At 47.9% G+C, this 20,840-nt stretch overlaps 1 protein-coding gene across 1 annotated transcript in view; it reads left to right on the top strand.

Annotated features, from left to right (window-relative positions):
* Positions 1 to 20,840, top strand: part of zzz3 (zinc finger, ZZ-type containing 3) — a 73,536-nt gene that overhangs the window by 26,947 nt on the left and 25,749 nt on the right. Inside the window, exons 3-5 of the mRNA XM_065013830.1 lie at positions 14,106 to 14,244; positions 14,455 to 14,602; positions 16,325 to 16,443. Of these exons, the coding sequence (XP_064869902.1) occupies positions 14,106 to 14,244; positions 14,455 to 14,602; positions 16,325 to 16,443 (406 nt within the window). The remainder of the gene's footprint in view (positions 1 to 14,105; positions 14,245 to 14,454; positions 14,603 to 16,324; positions 16,444 to 20,840) is intronic.

Consider the following 20,840-nt stretch of genomic DNA (forward strand, 5'->3'; position numbering starts at 1 on the left):
GATTAGTTAGGAACTCCCCTCACCTGGTTGTCTTCATTGATTAGTTACAAACTCCCCTCACCTGGTTGTCTAGGTCTTCATTGATTAGTTAGGAACTCCCCTCACCTGGTTGTCTTCATTGATTAGTTAGGAACTCCCCTCACCTGGTTGTCTTCATTGATTAGTTAGGAACTCCCCTCACCTGGTTGTCTTCATTGATTAGTTAGGAACTCCCCTCACCTGGTTGTCTTCATTGATTTAGTTAGGAACTCCCCTCACCTGGTTGTCTTCATTGATTAGTTAGGAACTCCCCTCACCTGGTTGTCTTCATTGATTAGTTAGGAACTCCCCTCACCTGGTTGTCTAGGTCTTCATTGATTAGTTAGGAACTCCCCTCACCTGGTTGTCTAGGTCTTCATTGATTAGTTAGGAACTCCCCTCACCTGGTTGTCTTGGTCTTCATTGATTAGTTAGGAACTCCCCTCACCTGGTTGTCTTCATTGATTAGTTAGGAACTCCCCTCACCTGGTTGACTAGGTCTTCATTGATTAGTTAGGAACTCCCCTCACCTGGTTGTCTAGGTCTTCATTGATTAGTTAGGAACTCCCCTCACCTGGTTGTCTTCATTGATTAGTTAGGAACTCCCCTCACCTGGTTGTCTTCATTGATTAGTTAGGAACTCCCCTCACCTGGTTGTCTTCATTGATTAGTTAGGAACTCCCCTCACCTGGTTGTCTTCATTGATTAGTTAGGAACTCCCCTCACCTGGTTGTCTTCATTGATTAGTTAGGAACTCCCCTCACCTGGTTGTCTTCATTGATTAGTTAGGAACTCCCCTCACCTGGTTGTCTTCATTGATTAGTTAGGAACTCCCCTCACCTGGTTGTCTAGGTCTTCATTGATTAGTTAGGAACTCCCCTCACCTTGTTGTCTTGGTCTTCATTGATTAGTTAGGAACTCCCCTCACCTGGTTGTCTAGGTCTTCATTGATTAGTTAGGAACTCCCCTCACCTGGTTGTCTTGGTCTTCATTGATTAGTTAGGAACTCCCCTCACCTGGTTGTCTTCATTGATTAGTTAGGAACTCCCCTCACCTGGTTGTCTAGGTCTTCATTGATTAGTTAGGAACTCCCCTCAGCTGGTTGTCTTGGTCTTCATTGATTAGTTAGGAACTCCCCTCACCTGGTTGTCTAGGTCTTCATTGATTAGTTAGGAACTCCCCTCAGCTGGTTGTCTTCATTGATTAGTTAGGAACTCCCCTCACCTGGTTGTCTTCATTGATTTAGTTAGGAACTCCCCTCACCTGGTTGACTAGGTCTTCACTGATTAGTTAGGAACTCCCCTCACCTGGTTGTCTAGGTCTTCATTGATTAGTTAGGAACTCCCCTCACCTGGTTGTCTTCATTGATTAGTTAGGAACTCCCCTCACCTGGTTGTCTAGGTCTTCATTGATTAGTTAGGAACTCCCCTCACCTGGTTGTCTTCATTGATTAGTTAGGAACTCCCCTCACCTGGTTGTCTTCATTGATTAGTTAGGAACTCCCCTCACCTGGTTGTCTTCATTGATTTAGTTAGGAACTCCCCTCACCTGGTTGTCTTCATTGATTCGTTAGGAACTCCCCTCACCTGGTTGTCTTCATTGATTAGTTAGGAACTCCCCTCACCTGGTTGTCTAGGTCTTCATTGATTAGTTAGGAACTCCCCTCACCTGGTTGTCTTGGTCTTCATTGATTAGTTAGGAACTCCCCTCACCTGGTTGTCTAGGTCTTCATTGATTAGTTAGGAACTCCCCTCACCTGGTTGTCTTGGTCTTCATTGATTAGTTAGGAACTCCCCTCACCTGGTTGTCTTCATTGATTAGTTAGGAACTCCCCTCACCTGGTTGTCTAGGTCTTCATTGATTAGTTAGGAACTCCCCTCAGCTGGTTGTCTTGGTCTTCATTGATTAGTTAGGAACTCCCCTCACCTGGTTGTCTAGGTCTTCATTGATTAGTTAGGAACTCCCCTCAGCTGGTTGTCTTCATTGATTAGTTAGGAACTCCCCTCACCTGGTTGTCTTCATTGATTAGTTAGGAACTCCCCTCACCTGGTTGTCTTCATTGATTAGTTAGGAACTCCCCTCACCTGGTTGTCTAGGTCTTCATTGATTAGTTAGGAACTCCCATCACCTGGTTGTCTTCATTGATTAGTTAGGAACTCCCCTCGCCTGGTTGTCTTCATTGATTAGTTAGGAACTCCCCTCACCTGGTTGTCTTCATTGATTAGTTAGGAACTCCCCTCACCTGGTTGTGTAGGTCTTCATTGATTAGTTAGGAACTCCCCTCACCTGGTTGTCTTCATTGATTAGTTAGGAACTCCCCTCACCTGGTTGTGTAGGTCTTCATTGATTAGTTAGGAACTCCCCTCACCTTGTTGTCTTCATTGATTAGTTAGGAACTCCCCTCACCTGGTTGTCTTGGTCTTCATTGATTAGTTAGGAACTCCCCTCACCTGGTTGTCTTCATTGATTAGTTAGGAACTCCCCTCACCTGGTTGTCTTCATTTATTAGTTAGGAACTCCCCTCACCTGGTTGTCTTCATTGATTAGTTAGGAACTCCCCTCACCTGGTTGTCTAGGTCTTCATTGATTAGTTAGGAACTCCCCTCACCTGGTTGTCTTCATTGATTTAGTTAGGAACTCCCCTCACCTGGTTGTCTTCATTGATTAGTTAGGAACTCCCCTCACCTGGTTGTCTTCATTGATTAGTTAGGAACTCCCCTCACCTGGTTGTCTTCATTGATTAGTTAGGAACTCCCCTCACCTGGTTGTCTTCATTGATTAGTTAGGAACTCCCCTCACCTGGTTGTCTTCATTGATTAGTTAGGAACTCCCCTCACCTGGTTGTCTTCATTGATTAGTTAGGAACTCCCTCACCTGGTTGTCTAGGTCTTCATTGATTAGTTAGGAACTCCCCTCACCTGGTTGTCTTCATTGATTTAGTTAGGAACTCCCCTCACCTGGTTGTCTTCATTGATTAGTTAGGAACTCCCCTCACCTGGTTGTCTTCATTGATTAGTTAGGAACTCCCCTCACCTGGTTGTCTTCATTGATTAGTTAGGAACTCCCCTCACCTGGTTGTCTTCATTGATTAGTTAGGAACTCCCCTCACCTGGTTGTCTTCATTGATTAGTTAGGAACTCCCCTCACCTGGTTGTCTTCATTGATTTAGTTAGGAACTCCCCTCACCTGGTTGTCTTCATTGATTAGTTAGAAACTCCCCTCACCTGGTTGTCTTCATTGATTTAGTTAGGAACTCCCCTCACCTGCTTGTCTTCATTGATTAGTTAGGAACTCCCCTCACCTGGTTGTCTTGGTCTTCATTGATTAGTTAGGAACTCCCCTCACCTGGTTGTCTTCATTGATTAGTTAGGAACTCCCCTCACCTGGTTGTCTTCATTGCTTAGTTAGGAACTCCCCTCACCTGGCTGTCTTCATTGATTAGTTAGGAACTCCCCTCACCTGGTTGTCTAGGTCTTCATTGATTAGTTAGGAACTCCCCTCACCTGGTTGTCTTCATTGATTAGTTAGGAACTCCCCTCACCTGGTTGTCTTCATTGATTAGTTAGGAACTCCCCTCACCTGGTTGTCTTCATTGATTAGTTAGGAACTCCCCTCACCTGGTTGTCTTCATTGATTAGTTAGGAACTCCCCTCACCTGGTTGTCTAGGTCTTCATTGATTAGTTAGGAACTCCCCTCACCTGGTTGTCTTCATTGATTTAGTTAGGAACTCCCCTCACCTGGTTGTCTTCATTGATTAGTTAGGAACTCCCCTCACCTGGTTGTCTTCATTGATTAGTTAGGAACTCCCCTCACCTGGTTGTCTTCATTGATTAGTTAGGAACTCCCCTCACCTGGTTGTCTTCATTGATTAGTTAGGAACTCCCCTCACCTGGTTGTCTTCATTGATTAGTTAGGAACTCCCCTCACCTGGTTGTCTTCATTGATTTAGTTAGGAACTCCCCTCACCTGGTTGTCTTCATTGATTAGTTAGAAACTCCCCTCACCTGGTTGTCTTCATTGATTTAGTTAGGAACTCCCCTCACCTGCTTGTCTTCATTGATTAGTTAGGAACTCCCCTCACCTGGTTGTCTTCATTGGTTAGTTAGGAACTCCCCTCACATGGTTGTCTTCATTGATTAGTTAGGAACTCCCCTCACCTGGTTGTCTTCATTGATTTAGTTAGGAACTCCCCTCGCCTGGTTGTCTTCATTGATTAGTTAGGAACTCCCCTCACCTGGTTGTCTTCATTGATTAGTTAGGAACTCCCCTCACCTGGTTGTCTTCATTGATTAGTTAGGAACTCCCCTCACCTGGTTGTCTTCATTGATTAGTTAGGAACTCCCCTCACCTGGTTGTCTTCATTGATTAGTTAGGAACTCCCCTCACCTGGTTGTCTAGGTCTTCATTGATTAGTTAGGAACTCCCCTCACCTGGTTGTCTAGGTCTTCATTGATTAGTTAGGCACTCCCCTCACCTGGTTGTCTAGGTCTTCATTGATTTGTTAGGAACTCCCCTCACCTAGTTGTCTTGGTCTTCATTGATTTGTTAGGAACTCCCCTCACCTGGTTGTCTAGGTCTTCATTGATTAGTTAGGAACTCCCCTCACCTGGTTGTCTAGGTCTTCATTGATTTGTTAGGAACTCCCCTCACCTAGTTGTCTTGGTCTTCATTGGTTAGTTAGGAACTCCCCTCACCTGGTTGTCTTCATTGATTTAGTTAGGAACTCCCCTCGCCTGGTTGTCTTCATTGATTAGTTAGGAACTCCCCTCACCTGGTTGTCTTCATTGATTAGTTAGGAACTCCCCTCACCTGGTTGTCTAGGTCTTCATTGATTAGTTAGGAACTCCCCTCACCTGGTTGTCTTCATTGATTTAGTTAGGAACTCCCCTCACCTGGTTGTCTTCATTGATTAGTTAGGAACTCCCCTCACCTGGTTGTCTAGGTCTTCATTGATTAGTTAGGAACTCCCCTCACCTGGTTGTCTTCATTGATTAGTTAGGAACTCCCCTCACCTGGTTGTCTTCATTGATTAGTTAGGAACTCCCCTCACCTGGTTGTCTAGGTCTTCATTGATTTAGTTAGGAACTCCCCTCACCTGGTTGTCTTCATTGATTAGTTAGGAACTCCCCTCACCTGGTTGTCTTCATTGATTAGTTAGGAACTCCCCTCACCTGGTTGTCTTCATTGATTAGTTAGGAACTCCCCTCACCTGGTTGACTAGGTCTTCATTTGATACCAATTAAATTGAAATCACAGAAACCAGCAGACACGCGGTCCCTCCAGGAACTGAGGTTCAAACCCCATCTTTAGAATCAGCAATGATTGTGGTCAACTCCATAGTACCTGTAAAAAGGTCTTTGGGTCCTGGGTCGTACAGGTCTTTGGGTCCCGGGTCGTACAGGTCTTTGGGTCCCGGGTCGTACAGGTCTTTGGGTCCCGGGTCGTACAGGTCTTTGGGTCCCGGGTCGTACAGGTCTTTTGGTCCCGGGTCGTACAGGTCTTTGGGTCCCGGGTCGTACAGGTCTTTGGGTCCCGGGTCGTACAGGTCTTTGGGTGCAGGGTCGTACAGGTCTTTTGGTCCCGGGTCGTACCATTCTTTGGGTCCCGGGTCGTACAGGTCTTTGGGTCGTACAGGTCTTTGGGTCCCGGGTCTTTCAGGTCTTTGGGTCCCGGGTCGTACAGGTTTTTGGGTCCCAGGTCTTTCAGGTCTTTGGGTCCCGGGTCTTTCAGGTCTTTGGGTCCCGGGTCGTACAGGTCTTTGGGTCCCGGGTCGTACCATTCTTTGGGTCCCGGGTCGTACAGGTCTTTGGGTCCCGGGTCGTACAGGTCTTTTGGTCCCGGGTCGTACAGGTCTTTGGGTGCAGGGTCGTACAGGTCTTTTGGTCCCGGGTCGTACCATTCTTTGGGTCCCGGGTCGTACCATTCTTTGGGTCCCGGGTCGTACAGGTCTTTGGGTCCCGGGTCGTACAGGTCTTTGGGTCCCGGGTCTTTCAGGTCTTTGGGTCCCGGGTCGTACAGGTTTTTGGGTCCCGGGTCTTTCAGGTCTTTGGGTCCCGGGTCGTACAGGTCTTTGGGTCCCGGGTCGTACCATTCTTTGGGTCCCGGGTCGTACAGGTCTTTTGGTCCCGGGTCGTACAGGTTTTTGGGTGCAGGGTCGTACAGGTCTTTGGGTGCAGGGTCGTACAGGTCTTTGGGTGCAGGGTCGTACAGGTCTTTGGGTGCAGGGTTGTGAAGGGTATAATGTAGAAACGGAAAATTCTTTATTTTTATTTTTACAATGAGCACAAAATGGTAGCACTGTAGAGCTCTGACTTACTGGAAAATGCTGGAAACGTTATTTCCATTGGATTGACTGCAGGTTTCTCCTTCAGTAGATTTTATAGGCTACTACTGTCTGGTGTCTGTTAGTGTGGATGGCTGCTGCCGGCACCCCTCAACACACCAGCATCAGATATTACAACTGGGTCTGTGGTGATAATGGGGGTTAGTGATGACAGGGTAGTTGGTCTGTGGTGATAATGGGGGTTAGTGATGACAGGGTAGTTGGTCTGTGGTGATAATGGGGGTTAGTGATGACAGGGTAGTTGGTCTGTGGTGATAATGGGGGTTAGTGATGACAGGGTAGTTGGTCTGTGGTGATAATGGGGTTAGTGATGACAGGGTAGTTGGTCTGTGGTGATAATGGGGGTTAGTGATGACAGGGTAGTTGGTCTGTGGTGATAATGGGGGTTAGTGATGACAGGGGGTTGGTATGTGGTGAAAATGGGGGTTAGTGATGATAGGGTAGTTGGTCTGTGGTGATAATGGGGGTTAGTGATGATAGGGTAGTTGGTCTGTGGTGATAATGGGGGTTAGTGATGACAGGGGGTTGGTCTGTGGTGATAATGGGGGTTAGTGATGACAGGGTAGTTGGTCTGTGGTGATAATGGGGTTAGTGATGACAGGGTAGTTGGTCTGTGGTGATAATGGGGGTTAGTGATGACAGGGTAGTTGGTCTGTGGTGATAATGGGGGTTAGTGATGATAGGGTAGTTGGTCTGTGGTGATAATGGGGTTAGTGATGACAGGGGGGTTGGTCTGTGGTGATAATGGGGTTAGTGATGACAGGGGTTGGTATGTGGTGAAAATGGGGGTTAGTGATGATAGGGTAGTTGGTCTGTGGTGATAATGGGGGTTAGTGATGACAGGGGGTTGGTCTGTGGTGATAATGGGGGTTAGTGATGACAGGGTAGTTGGTCTGTGGTGATAATGGGGGTTAGTGATGACAGGGTAGTTGGTCTGTGGTGATAATGGGGGTTAGTGATGACAGGGTAGTTGGTCTGTGGTGATAATGGGGGTTAGTAATGACAGGGTAGTTGGTCTGTGGTGATAATGGGGGTTAGTGATGACAGGGTAGTTGGTCTGTGGTGATGATGGGAGTTAGTGATGACAGGGTAGTTGGTCTGTGGTGATAATGGGGGTTAGTAATGACAGGTTAGTTGGTCTGTGGTGATGACATAGTAGTTGGTCTGTGGTGATAATGGGGGTTAGTGATGACAGGGTAGTTGGTCTGTGGTGATAATGGGGGTTAGTGATGACAGGGTAGTTGGTCTGTGGTGATAATGGGGGTTAGTAATGACAGGGTAGTTGGTCTGTGGTGATGACATAGTAGTTGGTCTGTGGTGATAATGGGGGTTAGTGATGACAGGGTAGTTGGTCTGTGGTGATAATGGGGGTTAGTAATGACAGGGTAGTTGGTCTGTGGTGATGACATAGTAGTTGGTCTGTGGTGATAATGGGGGTTAGTGATGACAGGGTAGTTGGTCTGTGGTGATAATGGGGGTTAGTGATGACAGGGTAGTTGGTCTGTGGTGATAATGGGGGCTAGTGATGACAGGTTCTTTCAATTTGCCTTTCAATTTCAGGGTGTGACTTTAAATTCCAAGCCAAGACTTGAAAAATCCTAATTGAAAACAGCAGTTTTTTCATATCTTTAATAGGAATAGGAATAGAAACCTGACCGACTGATTCTAAAACAACCCTCCAATAACATCCATCACTGATGGTGCCCAGCTGAGAGTTCAGGCTGAGGGTACCACGGTTTGGAAAATAGAACTGATCCTTAGGGAGGATCATGTAACATATATTGGTAATATGATTCATGTTGCCAGCTAGAGTGAGATTACTGTGATGAAGAAACCACTGTCGTTAGCTCAGATAAATGCAGGGATCGGAGGATGCATCCCAAACGGCACCCTGTTCCATAGTGCACTACTGGCCCTGGTCCAAAGTAGTGCACTACTGGTCCTGGTCCAAATTAGTGCACTACTGGCCCTGGTCCAAAGTAGTGCACTACTGGCCCTGGTCCAAAGTAGTGCACTACTGGCCCTGGTCCAAAGTAGTGCACTACTGGCCCTGGTCCAAAGTAGTGCACTACTGGCCCTGTTCCATAGTGGACTACTGGCCCTGGTCCAAAGTAGTGCCCTACTGGCCCTGGTCCAAAGTAGTGCACTACTGGCCCTGGTCCAAAGTAGTGCCCTACTGGCCCTGTTCCATAGTGCCCTACTGGCCCTGGTCCAAAGTAGTGCACTACTGGCCCTGTTCCATAGTGGACTACTGGCCCTGGTCCAAAGTAGTGCCCTACTGGCCCTGGTCCAAAGTAGTGCACTACTGGCCCTGGTCCAAAGTAGTGCCCTACTGGCCCTGTTCCATAGTGCCCTACTGGCCCTGGTCCAAAGTAGTGCACTACTGGCCCTGGTCCAAAGTAGTGCACTACTGGCCCTGTTCCATAGTGGACTACTGGCCCTGGTCCAAAGTAGTGCCCTACTGGCCCTGGTCCAAAGTAGTGCCCTACTGGCCCTGGTCCAAAGTAGTGCACTACTGGCCCTGGTCCAAAGTAGTGCCCTACTGGCCCTGTTCCATAGTGCCCTACTGGCCCTGGTCCAAAGTAGTGCACTACTGGCCCTGGTCCAAAGTAGTGCACTACTGGCCCTGGTCCAAAGTAGTGCACTACTGGCCCTGGTCCAAAGTAGTGCACTACTGGCCCTGGTCCAAAGTAGTGCCCTACTGGCCCTGGTCCATAGTGCCCTACTGGCCCTGGTCCAAAGTAGTGCCCTACTGGCCCTGGTCCAAAGTAGTGCCCTACTGGCCCTGGTCCAAAGTAGTGCACTACTGGCCCTGGTCCAAAGTAGTGCACTACTGGCCCTGGTCCAAAGTAGTGCCTTACTGTCCCTGGTCCAAAGTAGTGCACTACTGGCCCTGGTCCAAAGTAGTGCACTACTGGCCCTGGTCCAAAGTAGTGCCCTACTGGCCCTGGTCCAAAGTAGTGCACTACTGGCCCTGGTCCAAAGTAGTGCCCTACTGGCCCTATTCCATAGTGCACTACTGGCCCTGGTCCAAAGTAGTGCCCTACTGGCCCTGTTCCATAGTGCCCTACTGGCCCTGGTCCAAAGTAGTGCACTACTGGCCCTGGTCCAAAGTAGTGCACTACTGGCCCTGGTCCAAAGTAGTGCACTACTGGCCCTGGTCCAAAGTAGTGCACTACTGGCCCTGGTCCAAAGTAGTGCACTACTGGCCCTGGTCCAAAGTAGTGCACTACTGGCCCTGGTCGAAAGTAGTGCACTGTGTAGGGAGTAGGGGCCGTTTGGGACACAGACAGCAGTGCTGGGCAGTCAGGTCCTGCTGGGTTGAACTGGGCTGGGTTGAACTGAGTTGGGCTGGACTGGGTTGAACTGAGTTGTACTGGACTGGGTTGAACTGAGTTAGGCTGGACTGGGTCGTACTGGACTGGGTTGAACTGAGTTGGGTTGGACTGGGTTGAATTGGACTGGGTTGAACTGAGTTGAGCTGGACTGGGTTACAGGTCTAGGAACAGTGGGTTAACTGGTCTAGGAACAGTGGGTTAACTGGTCTAGGAACAGTGGGTTAACTGGTCTAGGAACAGTGGGTTAACTGGTCTAGGAACAGTGGGTTAACTGGTCTAGGAACAGTGGGTTAACTGGTCTAGGAACAGTGGGTTAACTGGCCTAGGAACAGTGGGTTAACTGGCCTAGGAACAGTGGGTTAACTGGCCTAGGAACAGTGGGTTAACTGGCCTAGGAACAGTGGGTTAACTGGCCTAGGAACAGTGGGTTAACTGGTCTAGGAACAGTAGGTTAACTGGCCTAGGAACAGTGGGTTAACTGGTCTAGTGGGTTAACTGGTCTAGTGGGTTAACTGGTCTAGGAACAGTGGGTTAACTGGTCTAGTGGGTTAACTGGTCTAGGAACAGTGGGTTAACTGGCCTAGGAACAGTGGGTTAGCTGGTCTAGGAACAGTGGGTTAGCTGGTCTAGTGGGTTAACTGGTCTAGGAACAGTGGGTTAACTGGTCTAGGAACAGTGGGTTAACTGGCCTATGAACAGTGGGTTAACTGGTCTAGGAACAGTGGGTTAGCTGGTCTAGTGGGTTAACTGGTCTAGGAACAGTGGGTTAACTGGTCTAGGAACAGTGGGTTAACTGGTCTAGGAACAGTGGGTTAACTGGTCTAGGAACAGTGGGTTAACTGGCCTAGGAACAGTGGGTTAACTGGTCTAGGAACAGTGGGTTAACTGGTCTAGGAACAGTGGGTTAACTGGTCTAGTGGGTTAACTGGTCTAGGAACAGTGGGTTAACTGGTCTAGTGGGTTAACTGGTCTAGGAACAGTGGGTTAACTGGTCTAGGAACAGTGGGTTAACTGATCTAGGAACAGTGGGTTAACTGGCCTAGGAACAGTGGGTTAACTGGTCTAGGAACAGTGGGTTAACTGGTCTAGGAACAGTGGGTTAACTGGTCTAGTGGGTTAACTGGTCTTGTGGGTTAACTGGTCTAGGAACAGTGGGTTAACTGGTCTAGGAACAGTGGGTTAACTGGCCTATGAACAGTGGGTTAACTGGTCTAGTGGGTTAACTGGTCTAGGAACAGTGGGTTAACTGGCCTATGAACAGTGGGTTAACTGGTCTAGGAACAGTGGGTTAACTGGTCTAGTGGGTTAACTGGCCTAGGAACATTGGGTTAACTGGTCTAGGAACAGTGGGTTAGCTGGTCTAGTGGGTTAACTGGCCTAGGAACAGTGGGTTAACTGGTCTAGGAACAGTGGGTTAACTGGTCTAGGAACAGTGGGTTAACTGGCCTAGGAACAGTGGGTTAGCTGGTCTAGGAACAGTGGGTTAGCTGGTCTAGTGGGTTAACTGGTCTAGGAACAGTGGGTTAACTGGTCTAGGAACAGTGGGTTAACTGGTCTAGGAACAGTGGGTTAACTGGTCTAAGAACAGTGGGTTAACTGGTCTAGGAACAGTGGGTTAACTGGCCTAGGAACAGTGGGTTAACTGGTCTAGGAACAGTGGGTTAACTGGTCTAGGAACAGTGGGTTAACTGGTCTAGTGGGTTAACTGGTCTAGGAACAGTGGGTTAACTGGTCTAGTGGGTTAACTGGTCTAGGAACAGTGGGTTAACTGGTCTAGGAACAGTGGGTTAACTGATCTAGGAACAGTGGGTTAACTGGCCTAGGAACAGTGGGTTAACTGGTCTAGGAACAGTGGGTTAACTGGTCTAGGAACAGTGGGTTAACTGGTCTAGGAACAGTGGGTTAACTGGTCTAGGAACAGTGGGTTAACTGGCCTAGGAACAGTGGGTTAACTGGTCTAGGAACAGTGGGTTAACTGGTCTAGGAACAGTGGGTTAACTGGTCTAGGAACAGTGGGTTAACTGGTCTAGGAACAGTGGGTTAACTGGCCTATGAACAGTGGGTTAACTGGTCTAGTGGGTTAACTGGTCTTGTGGGTTAACTGGTCTAGGAACAGTGGGTTAACTGGTCTAGGAACAGTGGGTTAACTGGCCTATGAACAGTGGGTTAACTGGCCTATGAACAGTGGGTTAACTGGTCTTGTGGGTTAACTGGTCTAGGAACAGTGGGTTAACTGGCCTATGAACAGTGGGTTAACTGGCCTATGAACAGTGGGTTAACTGGTCTAGGAACAGTGGGTTAACTGGTCTAGTGGGTTAACTGGCCTAGGAACAGTGGGTTAACTGGTCTAGGAACAGTGGGTTAGCTGGTCTAGTGGGTTAACTGGCCTAGGAACAGTGGGTTAACTGGTCTAGGAACAGTGGGTTAACTGGCCTAGGAACAGTGGGTTAACTGGTCTAGGAACAGTGGAACAGTGGGTTAACTGGTCTAGGAACAGTGGGTTAACTGGCCTATGAACAGTGGGTTAACTGGTCTAGGAACAGTGGGTTAACTGGTCTAGTGGGTTAACTGGTCTATGAACAGTGGGTTAACTGGTCTAGTGGGTTAACTGGTCTAGGAACAGTGGGTTAACTGGTCTAGTGGGTTAACTGGTCTAGGAACAGTGGGTTAACTGATCTAGTGGGTTAACTGGTCTAGGAACAGTGGGTTAACTGGTCTAGTGGGTTAACTGGTCTAGGAACAGTGGGTTAACCTGGTCTAGGAACAGTGGGTTAACTGGTCTAGTGGGTTAACCTGGCCTAGGAACAGTGGGTTAACTGGTCTAGTGGGTTAACCTGGTCTAGGAACAGTGGGTTAACTGGCCTAGGAACAGTGGGTTAACTGGTCTAGGAACAGTGGGTTAAACTGGTCTAGGAACAGTGGGTTAACCTGGTCTAGGAACAGTGGGTTAACTGGTCTAGGAACAGTGGATTAACTGGTCTAGGAACAGTGGAACAGTGGGTTAACTGGTCTAGGAACAGTGGGGTTAACTGGTCTAGGAACAGTGGGTTAACCTGGTCTAGGAACAGTGGGTTAACCTGGCCTAGGAACAGTGGGTTAACCTGGCCTAGGAACAGTGTGTTAACCTGGCCTAGGAACAGTGGGTCATCCTGGCCTTAGAACAGTGGGTTAACTAGGAACAGTCTAGGAACAGTTGGTTAACCTGGCCTAGGAACAGCGGGTCATCCTGACCTTAGAACAGGGGGTTAACTGGCCTAGGAACAGTCTATGAACAGTGGGTTAACTACCTTGTTCAAGGGCAGAACAACAGCTTGGGGATTCGATCTTGCAACCTTTCGGTAACTAGTCCAACGCTCTAACCACTAGGCTACCTGCCGCCCCTCACAACTAACAACGACAATATGTATTGATAGTCTTTCCTGGTTGAGAGTTGAAGAGAGATTTGACCTGCTTTTGTTTCGTTTTTATGATCAATATTACTGTGATGAAAAGGACAGTCCCTAAGTCCAAAACAAATTCATGGCAACGCAGAGACATTACCTCATGGAATTACCTTCACAGTGTTACACAGAGCCATGATCACATGGAATTACCTTCACAGTGTTACACAGAGCCATGATCACATGGAATTACCTTCACAGTGTTACACAGAGCCATGATCACATGGAACTACCTTCACAGTGTTACACAGAGCCATGATCACATGGAACTGCCTTCACAGTATTACACAGAGCCATGATCACATGGAACTACCTTCACAGTATTACACAGAGCCATGATCACATGGAACTAACTTCACAGTGTTACACAGAGCCATGATCACATGGAACTACCTTCACAGTATTACACAGAGCCATTACCTCATGGAACTACCTTCACAGTATTACACAGAGCCATTACCTCATGGAACTACCTTCACAGTATTACACAGAGCCATGATCACATGGAACTACCTTCACAGTAGTACACAGAGCCATTACCTCATGGAACTACCTTCACAGTATTACACAGAGCCATGATCACATGGAACTACCTTCACAGTATTACACAGAGCCATGATCACATGGGACTGCCTTCACAGTGTTATGATCACATGGAACTACCTTCACAGTGTTACACAGAGCCATGATCACATGGGACTACCTTCACAGTGTTACACAGAGCCATGATCACATGGGACTACCTTCACAGTATTACACAGAGCCATGATCACATGGAACTACCTTCACAGTGTTACACAGAGCCATGATCACATGGGACTGCCCTTGTCTCTCTTACTTGTCATGTCTTGTGTTTTTTGAGGACCCCGGGGAGAGCAGGTACTGCTTCTGCAAAAGGTAATGTGGATCCTAATAAGCAAATTAACAACTCCCCCCCTCTGTTACCCCCCCCCCCTCTCCATCAGTTACCAGAGGTTACTCCAGACTGTAGGTGTGTTGGAGGCCCAGAGAACTCAGAGTATACTGGACTTGGAGCGTCTGGCCAGACAGCAGAGAGAAGCTCTCCAAGACCCCGTCAGCTTTGTGGAGCAGCTGCAGAAACAGGTACTGTTCTGTGTCATAGTAACTATTATAACCTGTTATAACAGGTATAGGATGTGTTATAACCCTCTTTGAGCCCATCAGATTTGTAGAGCAGCAGCAGAAACAGGTTTGTTGCTCCTCTCTCTCTATCTCTCTCCCTCTCTCTCCCTATCTCTCTCTGTCTTGTTCTATGAGGTCACTTCCTGCTGAGTTATTACCTCTGACCCCCAGGTGGAACTGGGCCTGCCGCGGCCCCAGAGAGTGGTTCAGCTGCCAGACGTCTCATGGGACCAGTACACGTCAGGACTGGGAGACTTCGAGAGGGAGTTCTGTGACAAGAAACGCAAAACCAGGAGGCTAAAACTCATATTCGATAAGGGTAAGTCGATCAGGAGGCTCAAACTGATGAGGGTAAGTCGACCAGGAGGCTCAAACTGATGAGGGTAAGTCGACCAGGAGGCTCAAACTGATGAGGGTAAGTCGACCAGGAGGCTCAAACTGATGAGGGTAAGTCAAACTGATGAGGGTAAGTCAAACTGATGAGGGTAAGTCGACCAGGAGGCTCAAACTGATGAGGGTAAGTCGATCAGGAGGCTCAAACTGATGAGGGTAAGTCAAACTGATGAGGGTAAGTCGACCAGGAGGCTCAAACTGATGAGGGTAAGTCGATCAGGAGGCTCAAACTGATGAGGGTAAGTCAAACTGATGAGGGTAAGTCGACCAGGAGGCTCAAACTGATGAGGGTAAGTCGATCAGGAGGCTCAAACTGATGAGGGTAAGTCAACCAGGAGGCTCAAACTCATATTCGATAAGGATAAGTCGACCAGGAGGCTCAAACTCATATTCGATCAGGGTAAGTCGATCGTTACCGACAAGGCATCGTATGAATTAAGTTGTTTGATTGATGAATTGTTTATTTCATAATTGAAATGGGTTATAGTAATAATAATACAGCACACTGATTGGTCAGTCTGGTAACTATAGTAATAATTGGAAGATATCTTCCAATGTTTTGGAAATGCTTTGTTCTTTCTGTCTCCAATCAGTGTGCTGTATTATTATTACTATAGTTACCAGACTGACCAATCAGTGTGCTGTATTATTATTACTATAGTTACCAGACTGACCAATCAGTGTGCTGTATTATTATTACTATAGTTACCAGACTGACCAATCAGTGTGCTGTATTATTATTACTATAGTTACCAGACTGACCAATCAGTGTGCTGTATTATTATTACTATAGTTACCAGACTGACCAATCAGTGTGCTGTATTATTATTACTATAGTTACCCGACTGACTAATCAGTGTGCTGTATTATTATTACTATAGTTACCAGACTGACCAATCAGTGTGCTGTATTATTATTACTATAGTTACCAGACTGACCAATCAGTGTGCTGTATTATTATTAATATAGTTACCAGACTGACCAATCAGTGTGCTGTATTATTATTACTATAGTTACCCGACTGACCAATTAGTGTGCTGTATTATTATTACTATAGTTACCAGACTGACCAATCAGTGTGCTGTATTATTATTACTATAGTTACCAGACTGACCAATCAGTGTGCTGTATTATTATTACTATAGTTACCAGACTGACCAATCAGTGTGCTGTATTATTATTACTATAGTTACCAGACTGACCAATCAGTGTGCTCTATTATTATTACTATAGTTACCAGACTGACCAATCAGTGTGCTCTATTATTATTATTACTATAGTTACCAGACTGACCAATCAGTGTGCTGTATTATTATTACTATAGTTACCAGACTGACCAATCAGTGTGCTGTATTATTATTACTATAGTTACCAGACTGACCAATCAGTGTGCTGTATTATTATTACCATAGTTACCAGACTGACCAATCAGTGTGCTGTATTATTATTATTATTACTATAGTCAGGTTACCAGACTGACCAATCAGTGTGCTGTATTATTATTACTATAGTTACCAGACTGACCAATCAGTGTGCTGTATTATTATTACTATAGTTACCAGACTGACCAATCAGTGTGCTGTATTATTATTATTATAGTCAGGTTACCAGACTGACCAATCAGTGTGCTGTATTATTATTTCTATAGTCAGGTTACCAGACCGACCAATCAGCCCCTTGGATCCCAAGGACAAGGAGGGTGAATCGTCGACCCTGTACTCTGCTCTGCCCTCTAGTGATGCTCTGGAGAACAGCAGCAACTCACAGGTAAACATACTGCCAATGGTTACGGTTACGCTCCCCAACACACACACACACACACACACGATGCCTTCAGAAGGTATTCACATGCCTTGACATTCTCCACATTTTGTTGTCTTAAAGCCTGAATTTAAAATGGATTACATTGGGTAGCCTAGTGGTTAGAGGGGAGTGGAGGGGCGGCAGGTAGCCTAGTGGTTAGAGGGGAGTGGAGGGGCGGCAGGTAGCCTAGTGGTTAGAGGGGAGGGGCGGCAGGTAGCCTAGTGGTTAGAGGGGAGTGGAGGGGCGGCAGGTAGCCTAGTGGTTAGAGGGGAGGGGCGGCAGGTAGCCTAGTGGTTAGAGTGGAGGGGCGGCAGGTAGCCTAGTGGTTAGAGTGGAGGGGCGGCAGGTAGTCTAGTGGTTAGAGTGGAGGGGCGGCAGGTAGCCTAGTGGTTAGAGTGGAGGGGCGGCAGGTAGTCTAGTGGTTAGAGGGGAGAGGAGGGGCGGCAGGTAGCCTAGTGGTTAGAGGGGAGTGGAGGGGCGGCAGGTAGTCTAGTGGTTAGAGGGGAGAGGAGGGGCGGCAGGTAGCCTAGTGGTTAGAGTGGAGGGGCGGCAGGTAGCCTAGTGGTTAGAGGGGAGTGGAGGGGCGGCAGGTAGCCTAGTGGTTAGAGTGGAGGGGCGGCAGGTAGCCTAGTGGTTAGAGGGGAGTGGAGGGGCGGCAGGTAGCCTAGTGGTTAGAGTGGAGGGGCGGCAGGTAGCCTAGTGGTTAGAGTGGAGGGGCGGCAGGTAGCCTAGTGGTTAGAGTGGAGGGGCGGCAGGTAGTCTAGTGGTTAGAGTGGAGGGGCGGCAGGTAGCCTAGTGGTTAGAGTGGAGGGGCGGCAGGTAGCCTAGTGGTTAGAGTGGAGGGGCGGCAGGTAGTCTAGTGGTTAGAGGGGAGTGGAGGGGCGGCAGGTAGCCTAGTGGTTAGAGTGGAGGGGCGGCAGGTAGTCTAGTGGTTAGAGTGGAGGGGCGGCAGGTAGTCTAGTGGTTAGAGTGGAGGGGCGGCAGGTAGTCTAGTGGTTAGAGGGGAGTGGAGGGGCGGCAGGTAGCCTAGTGGTTAGAGTGGAGGGGCGGCAGGTAGTCTAGTGGTTAGTGGTTAGAGTGGAGGGGCGGCAGGTAGTCTAGTGGTTAGAGTGGAGGGGCGGCAGGTAGTCTAGTGGTTAGAGTGGAGGGGCGGCAGGTAGCCTAGTGGTTAGAGTGGAGGGGCGGCAGGTAGCCTAGTGGTTAGAGTGGAGGGGCGGCAGGTAGCCTAGTGGTTAGAGGGGAGTGGAGGGGCGGCAGGTAGCCTAGTGGTTAGAGTGGAGGGGCGGCAGGTAGTCTAGTGGTTAGAGTGGAGTGGAGGGGCGGCAGGTAGTCTAGTGGTTAGAGTGGAGGGGCGGCAGGTAGTCTAGTGGTTAGAGTGGAGGGGCGGCAGGTAGTCTAGTGGTTAGAGCGTTGGGCCAGTAACCGAAAGGTTGCTGGATCGAATCCCAGAGCTGACAAGGTAAAAATCTGTTGTTCTGCCCCTGAACAAGGCAGTTAACCCACTGTTCCCCTGCAGGCCGTCATTGTAAATAAGAATTTGTTCTGAACTGACTTGCCTAGTTAAATACAGGTTCAATTAATAAATAGAAATGTAGATTTGTTTTGTCACTGGCCAACGCATAATAAACCATAATACCCCATGAGAGGAATTATGTTTTTCAACATTTTTACAAATCAATAAAAAATTAAAAGCGGCAATGTCTTCAGTCAATAAGTATTCAACCCTTTTGTTATGTCGAGCCTAAATAGTTCAGGAGTAAAAATGTGCTCATCAAGTCACATAATAAGTTGCATGGATTCACTTTTTGAACGATTACCTCATCTCTGTACATACAATTATCTGTAAGGTCCCTCATCTCTGTACCCCACACATACTGTAAGGTCCTTCATCTCTGTACCCCAACACATACTGTAAGGGCCCTCATCTCTGTACCCCACACATACTGTAAGGTCCCTCATCTCTGTACCCCACACATACTGTAAGGTTCCTCATCTCTGTACCCAACACATACTGTAAGGTCCCTCATCTCTGTACCCCACACATACTGTAAGGTCCCTCATCTCTGTACCCCACACATACTGTAAGGTCCCTCATCTCTGTACCCCAACACATACTGTAAGGTCCCTCATCTCTGTACCCCACACATACTGTAAGGTACCTCATCTCTGTACCCCACACATACTGTAAGGTTCCTCATCTCTGTACCCAACACATACTGTAAGGTCCCTCATCTCTGTACCCCAACACATACTGTAAGGTCCCTCATCTCTGTACCCCACACATACTGTAAGGTCCCTCATCTCTGTACCCCACATATACAATTATCTGTAAGGTCCCTCATCTCTGTACCCCAAATATACAATTATCTGTAAGGTCCCTCATCTCTGTACCCCAACACATACTGTAAGGTCCCTCATCTCTGTACCCCACACATACTGTAAGGTCCCTCATCTCTGTACCCCACACATACTGTAAGGTCCCTCATCTCTGTACCCCACACATACAATTATCTGTAAGGTCCCTCATCTCTGTACCCCACACATACTGTAAGGTCCCTCATCTCTGTACCCCACACATACAATTATCTGTACGGTCCCTCATCTCTGTACCCCACACATACTGTAAGGTCCCTCATCTCTGTACCCAACACAGACAATTATCTGTACGGTCCCTCATCTCTGTACCCCACACATACTGTAAGGTCCCTCATCTCTGTACCCCACACATACTGTAAGGTCCCTCATCTCTGTACCACAACACATACTGTAAGGTCCCTCATCTCTGTACCCCACACATACTGTAAGGTCCCTCATCTCTGTACCCCACACATACTGTAAGGTCCCTCATCTCTGTACCACAACACATACTGTAAGGTCCCTCATCTCTGTACCCCACACATACTGTAAGGTCCCTCATCTCTGTACCACAACACATACTGTAAGGTCCCTCATCTCTGTACCACAACACATACTGTAAGGTCCCTCATCTCTGTACCACAACACATACTGTAAGGTCCCTCATCTCTGTACCCCACACATACTGTAAGGTCCCTCATCTCTGTACCCCACACATACTGTAAGGTCCCTCATCTCTGTACCCCACACATACTGTAAGGTCCCTCATCTCTGTACCCAACACATACTGTAAGGTACCTCATCTCTGTACCCCACACATACTGTAAGGTCCCTCATCTCTGTACCCAACACATACAATTATCTGTAAGGTCCCTCATCTCTGTACCCCAACACATACTGTAAGGTCCCTCATCTCTGTACCCCAACACATACTGTAAGGTCCCTCATCTCTGTACCCCACACATACTGTAAGGTCCCTCATCTCTGTACCCCACACATACTGTAAGGTCCCTCATCTCTGTACCCCACACATACTGTAAGGTCCCTCATCTCTGTACCCCACACATACTGTAAGGGCCCTCATCTCTGTACCACAACACATACAATTATCTGTCAGGTCCCTCATCTCTGTACCCCACACATACTGTAAGGTCCCTCATCTCTGTACCCCACACATACTGTAAGGTCCCTCATCTCTGTACCCCACACATACTGTAAGGTCCCTCATCTCTGTACCCCACACATACTGTAAGGTCCCTCATCTCTGTACCCCACACATACTGTAAGGTTCCTCATCTCTGTACCCCACACATACTGTAAGGTCCCTCATCTCTGTACCCCACACATACTGTAAGGTTCCTCATCTCTGTACCCAACACATACTGTAAGGTCCCTCATCTCTGTACCCCACACATACTGTAAGGTCCCTCATCTCTGTACCCCACACATACTGTAAGGTCCCTCATCTCTGTACCCCAACACATACTGTAAGGTCCCTCATCTCTGTACCCCACACATACTGTAAGGTACCTCATCTCTGTACCCCACACATACTGTAAGGTTCCTCATCTCTGTACCCAACACATACTGTAAGGTCCCTCATCTCTGTACCCCAACACATACTGTAAGGTCCCTCATCTCTGTACCCCACACATACTGTAAGGTCCCTCATCTCTGTACCCCAACACATACTGTAAGGTCCCTCATCTCTGTACCCCAAATATACAATTATCTGTAAGGTCCCTCATCTCTGTACCCCACACATACTGTAAGGTCCCTCATCTCTGTACCCCACACATACTGTAAGGTCCCTCATCTCTGTACCCCACACATACTGTAAGGTCCCTCATCTCTGTACCCCACACATACAATTATCTGTAAGGTCCCTCATCTCTGTACCCCACACATACTGTAAGGTCCCTCATCTCTGTACCCCACACATACTGTAAGGTCCCTCATCTCTGTACCCCACACATACTGTAAGGTCCCTCATCTCTGTACCCCAC

The sequence above is a fragment of the Oncorhynchus nerka genome, linkage group LG9b (genome assembly GCF_034236695.1).
Source record: "Oncorhynchus nerka isolate Pitt River linkage group LG9b, Oner_Uvic_2.0, whole genome shotgun sequence".
Classification (NCBI taxonomy): Eukaryota; Metazoa; Chordata; class Actinopteri; order Salmoniformes; family Salmonidae; genus Oncorhynchus; species Oncorhynchus nerka.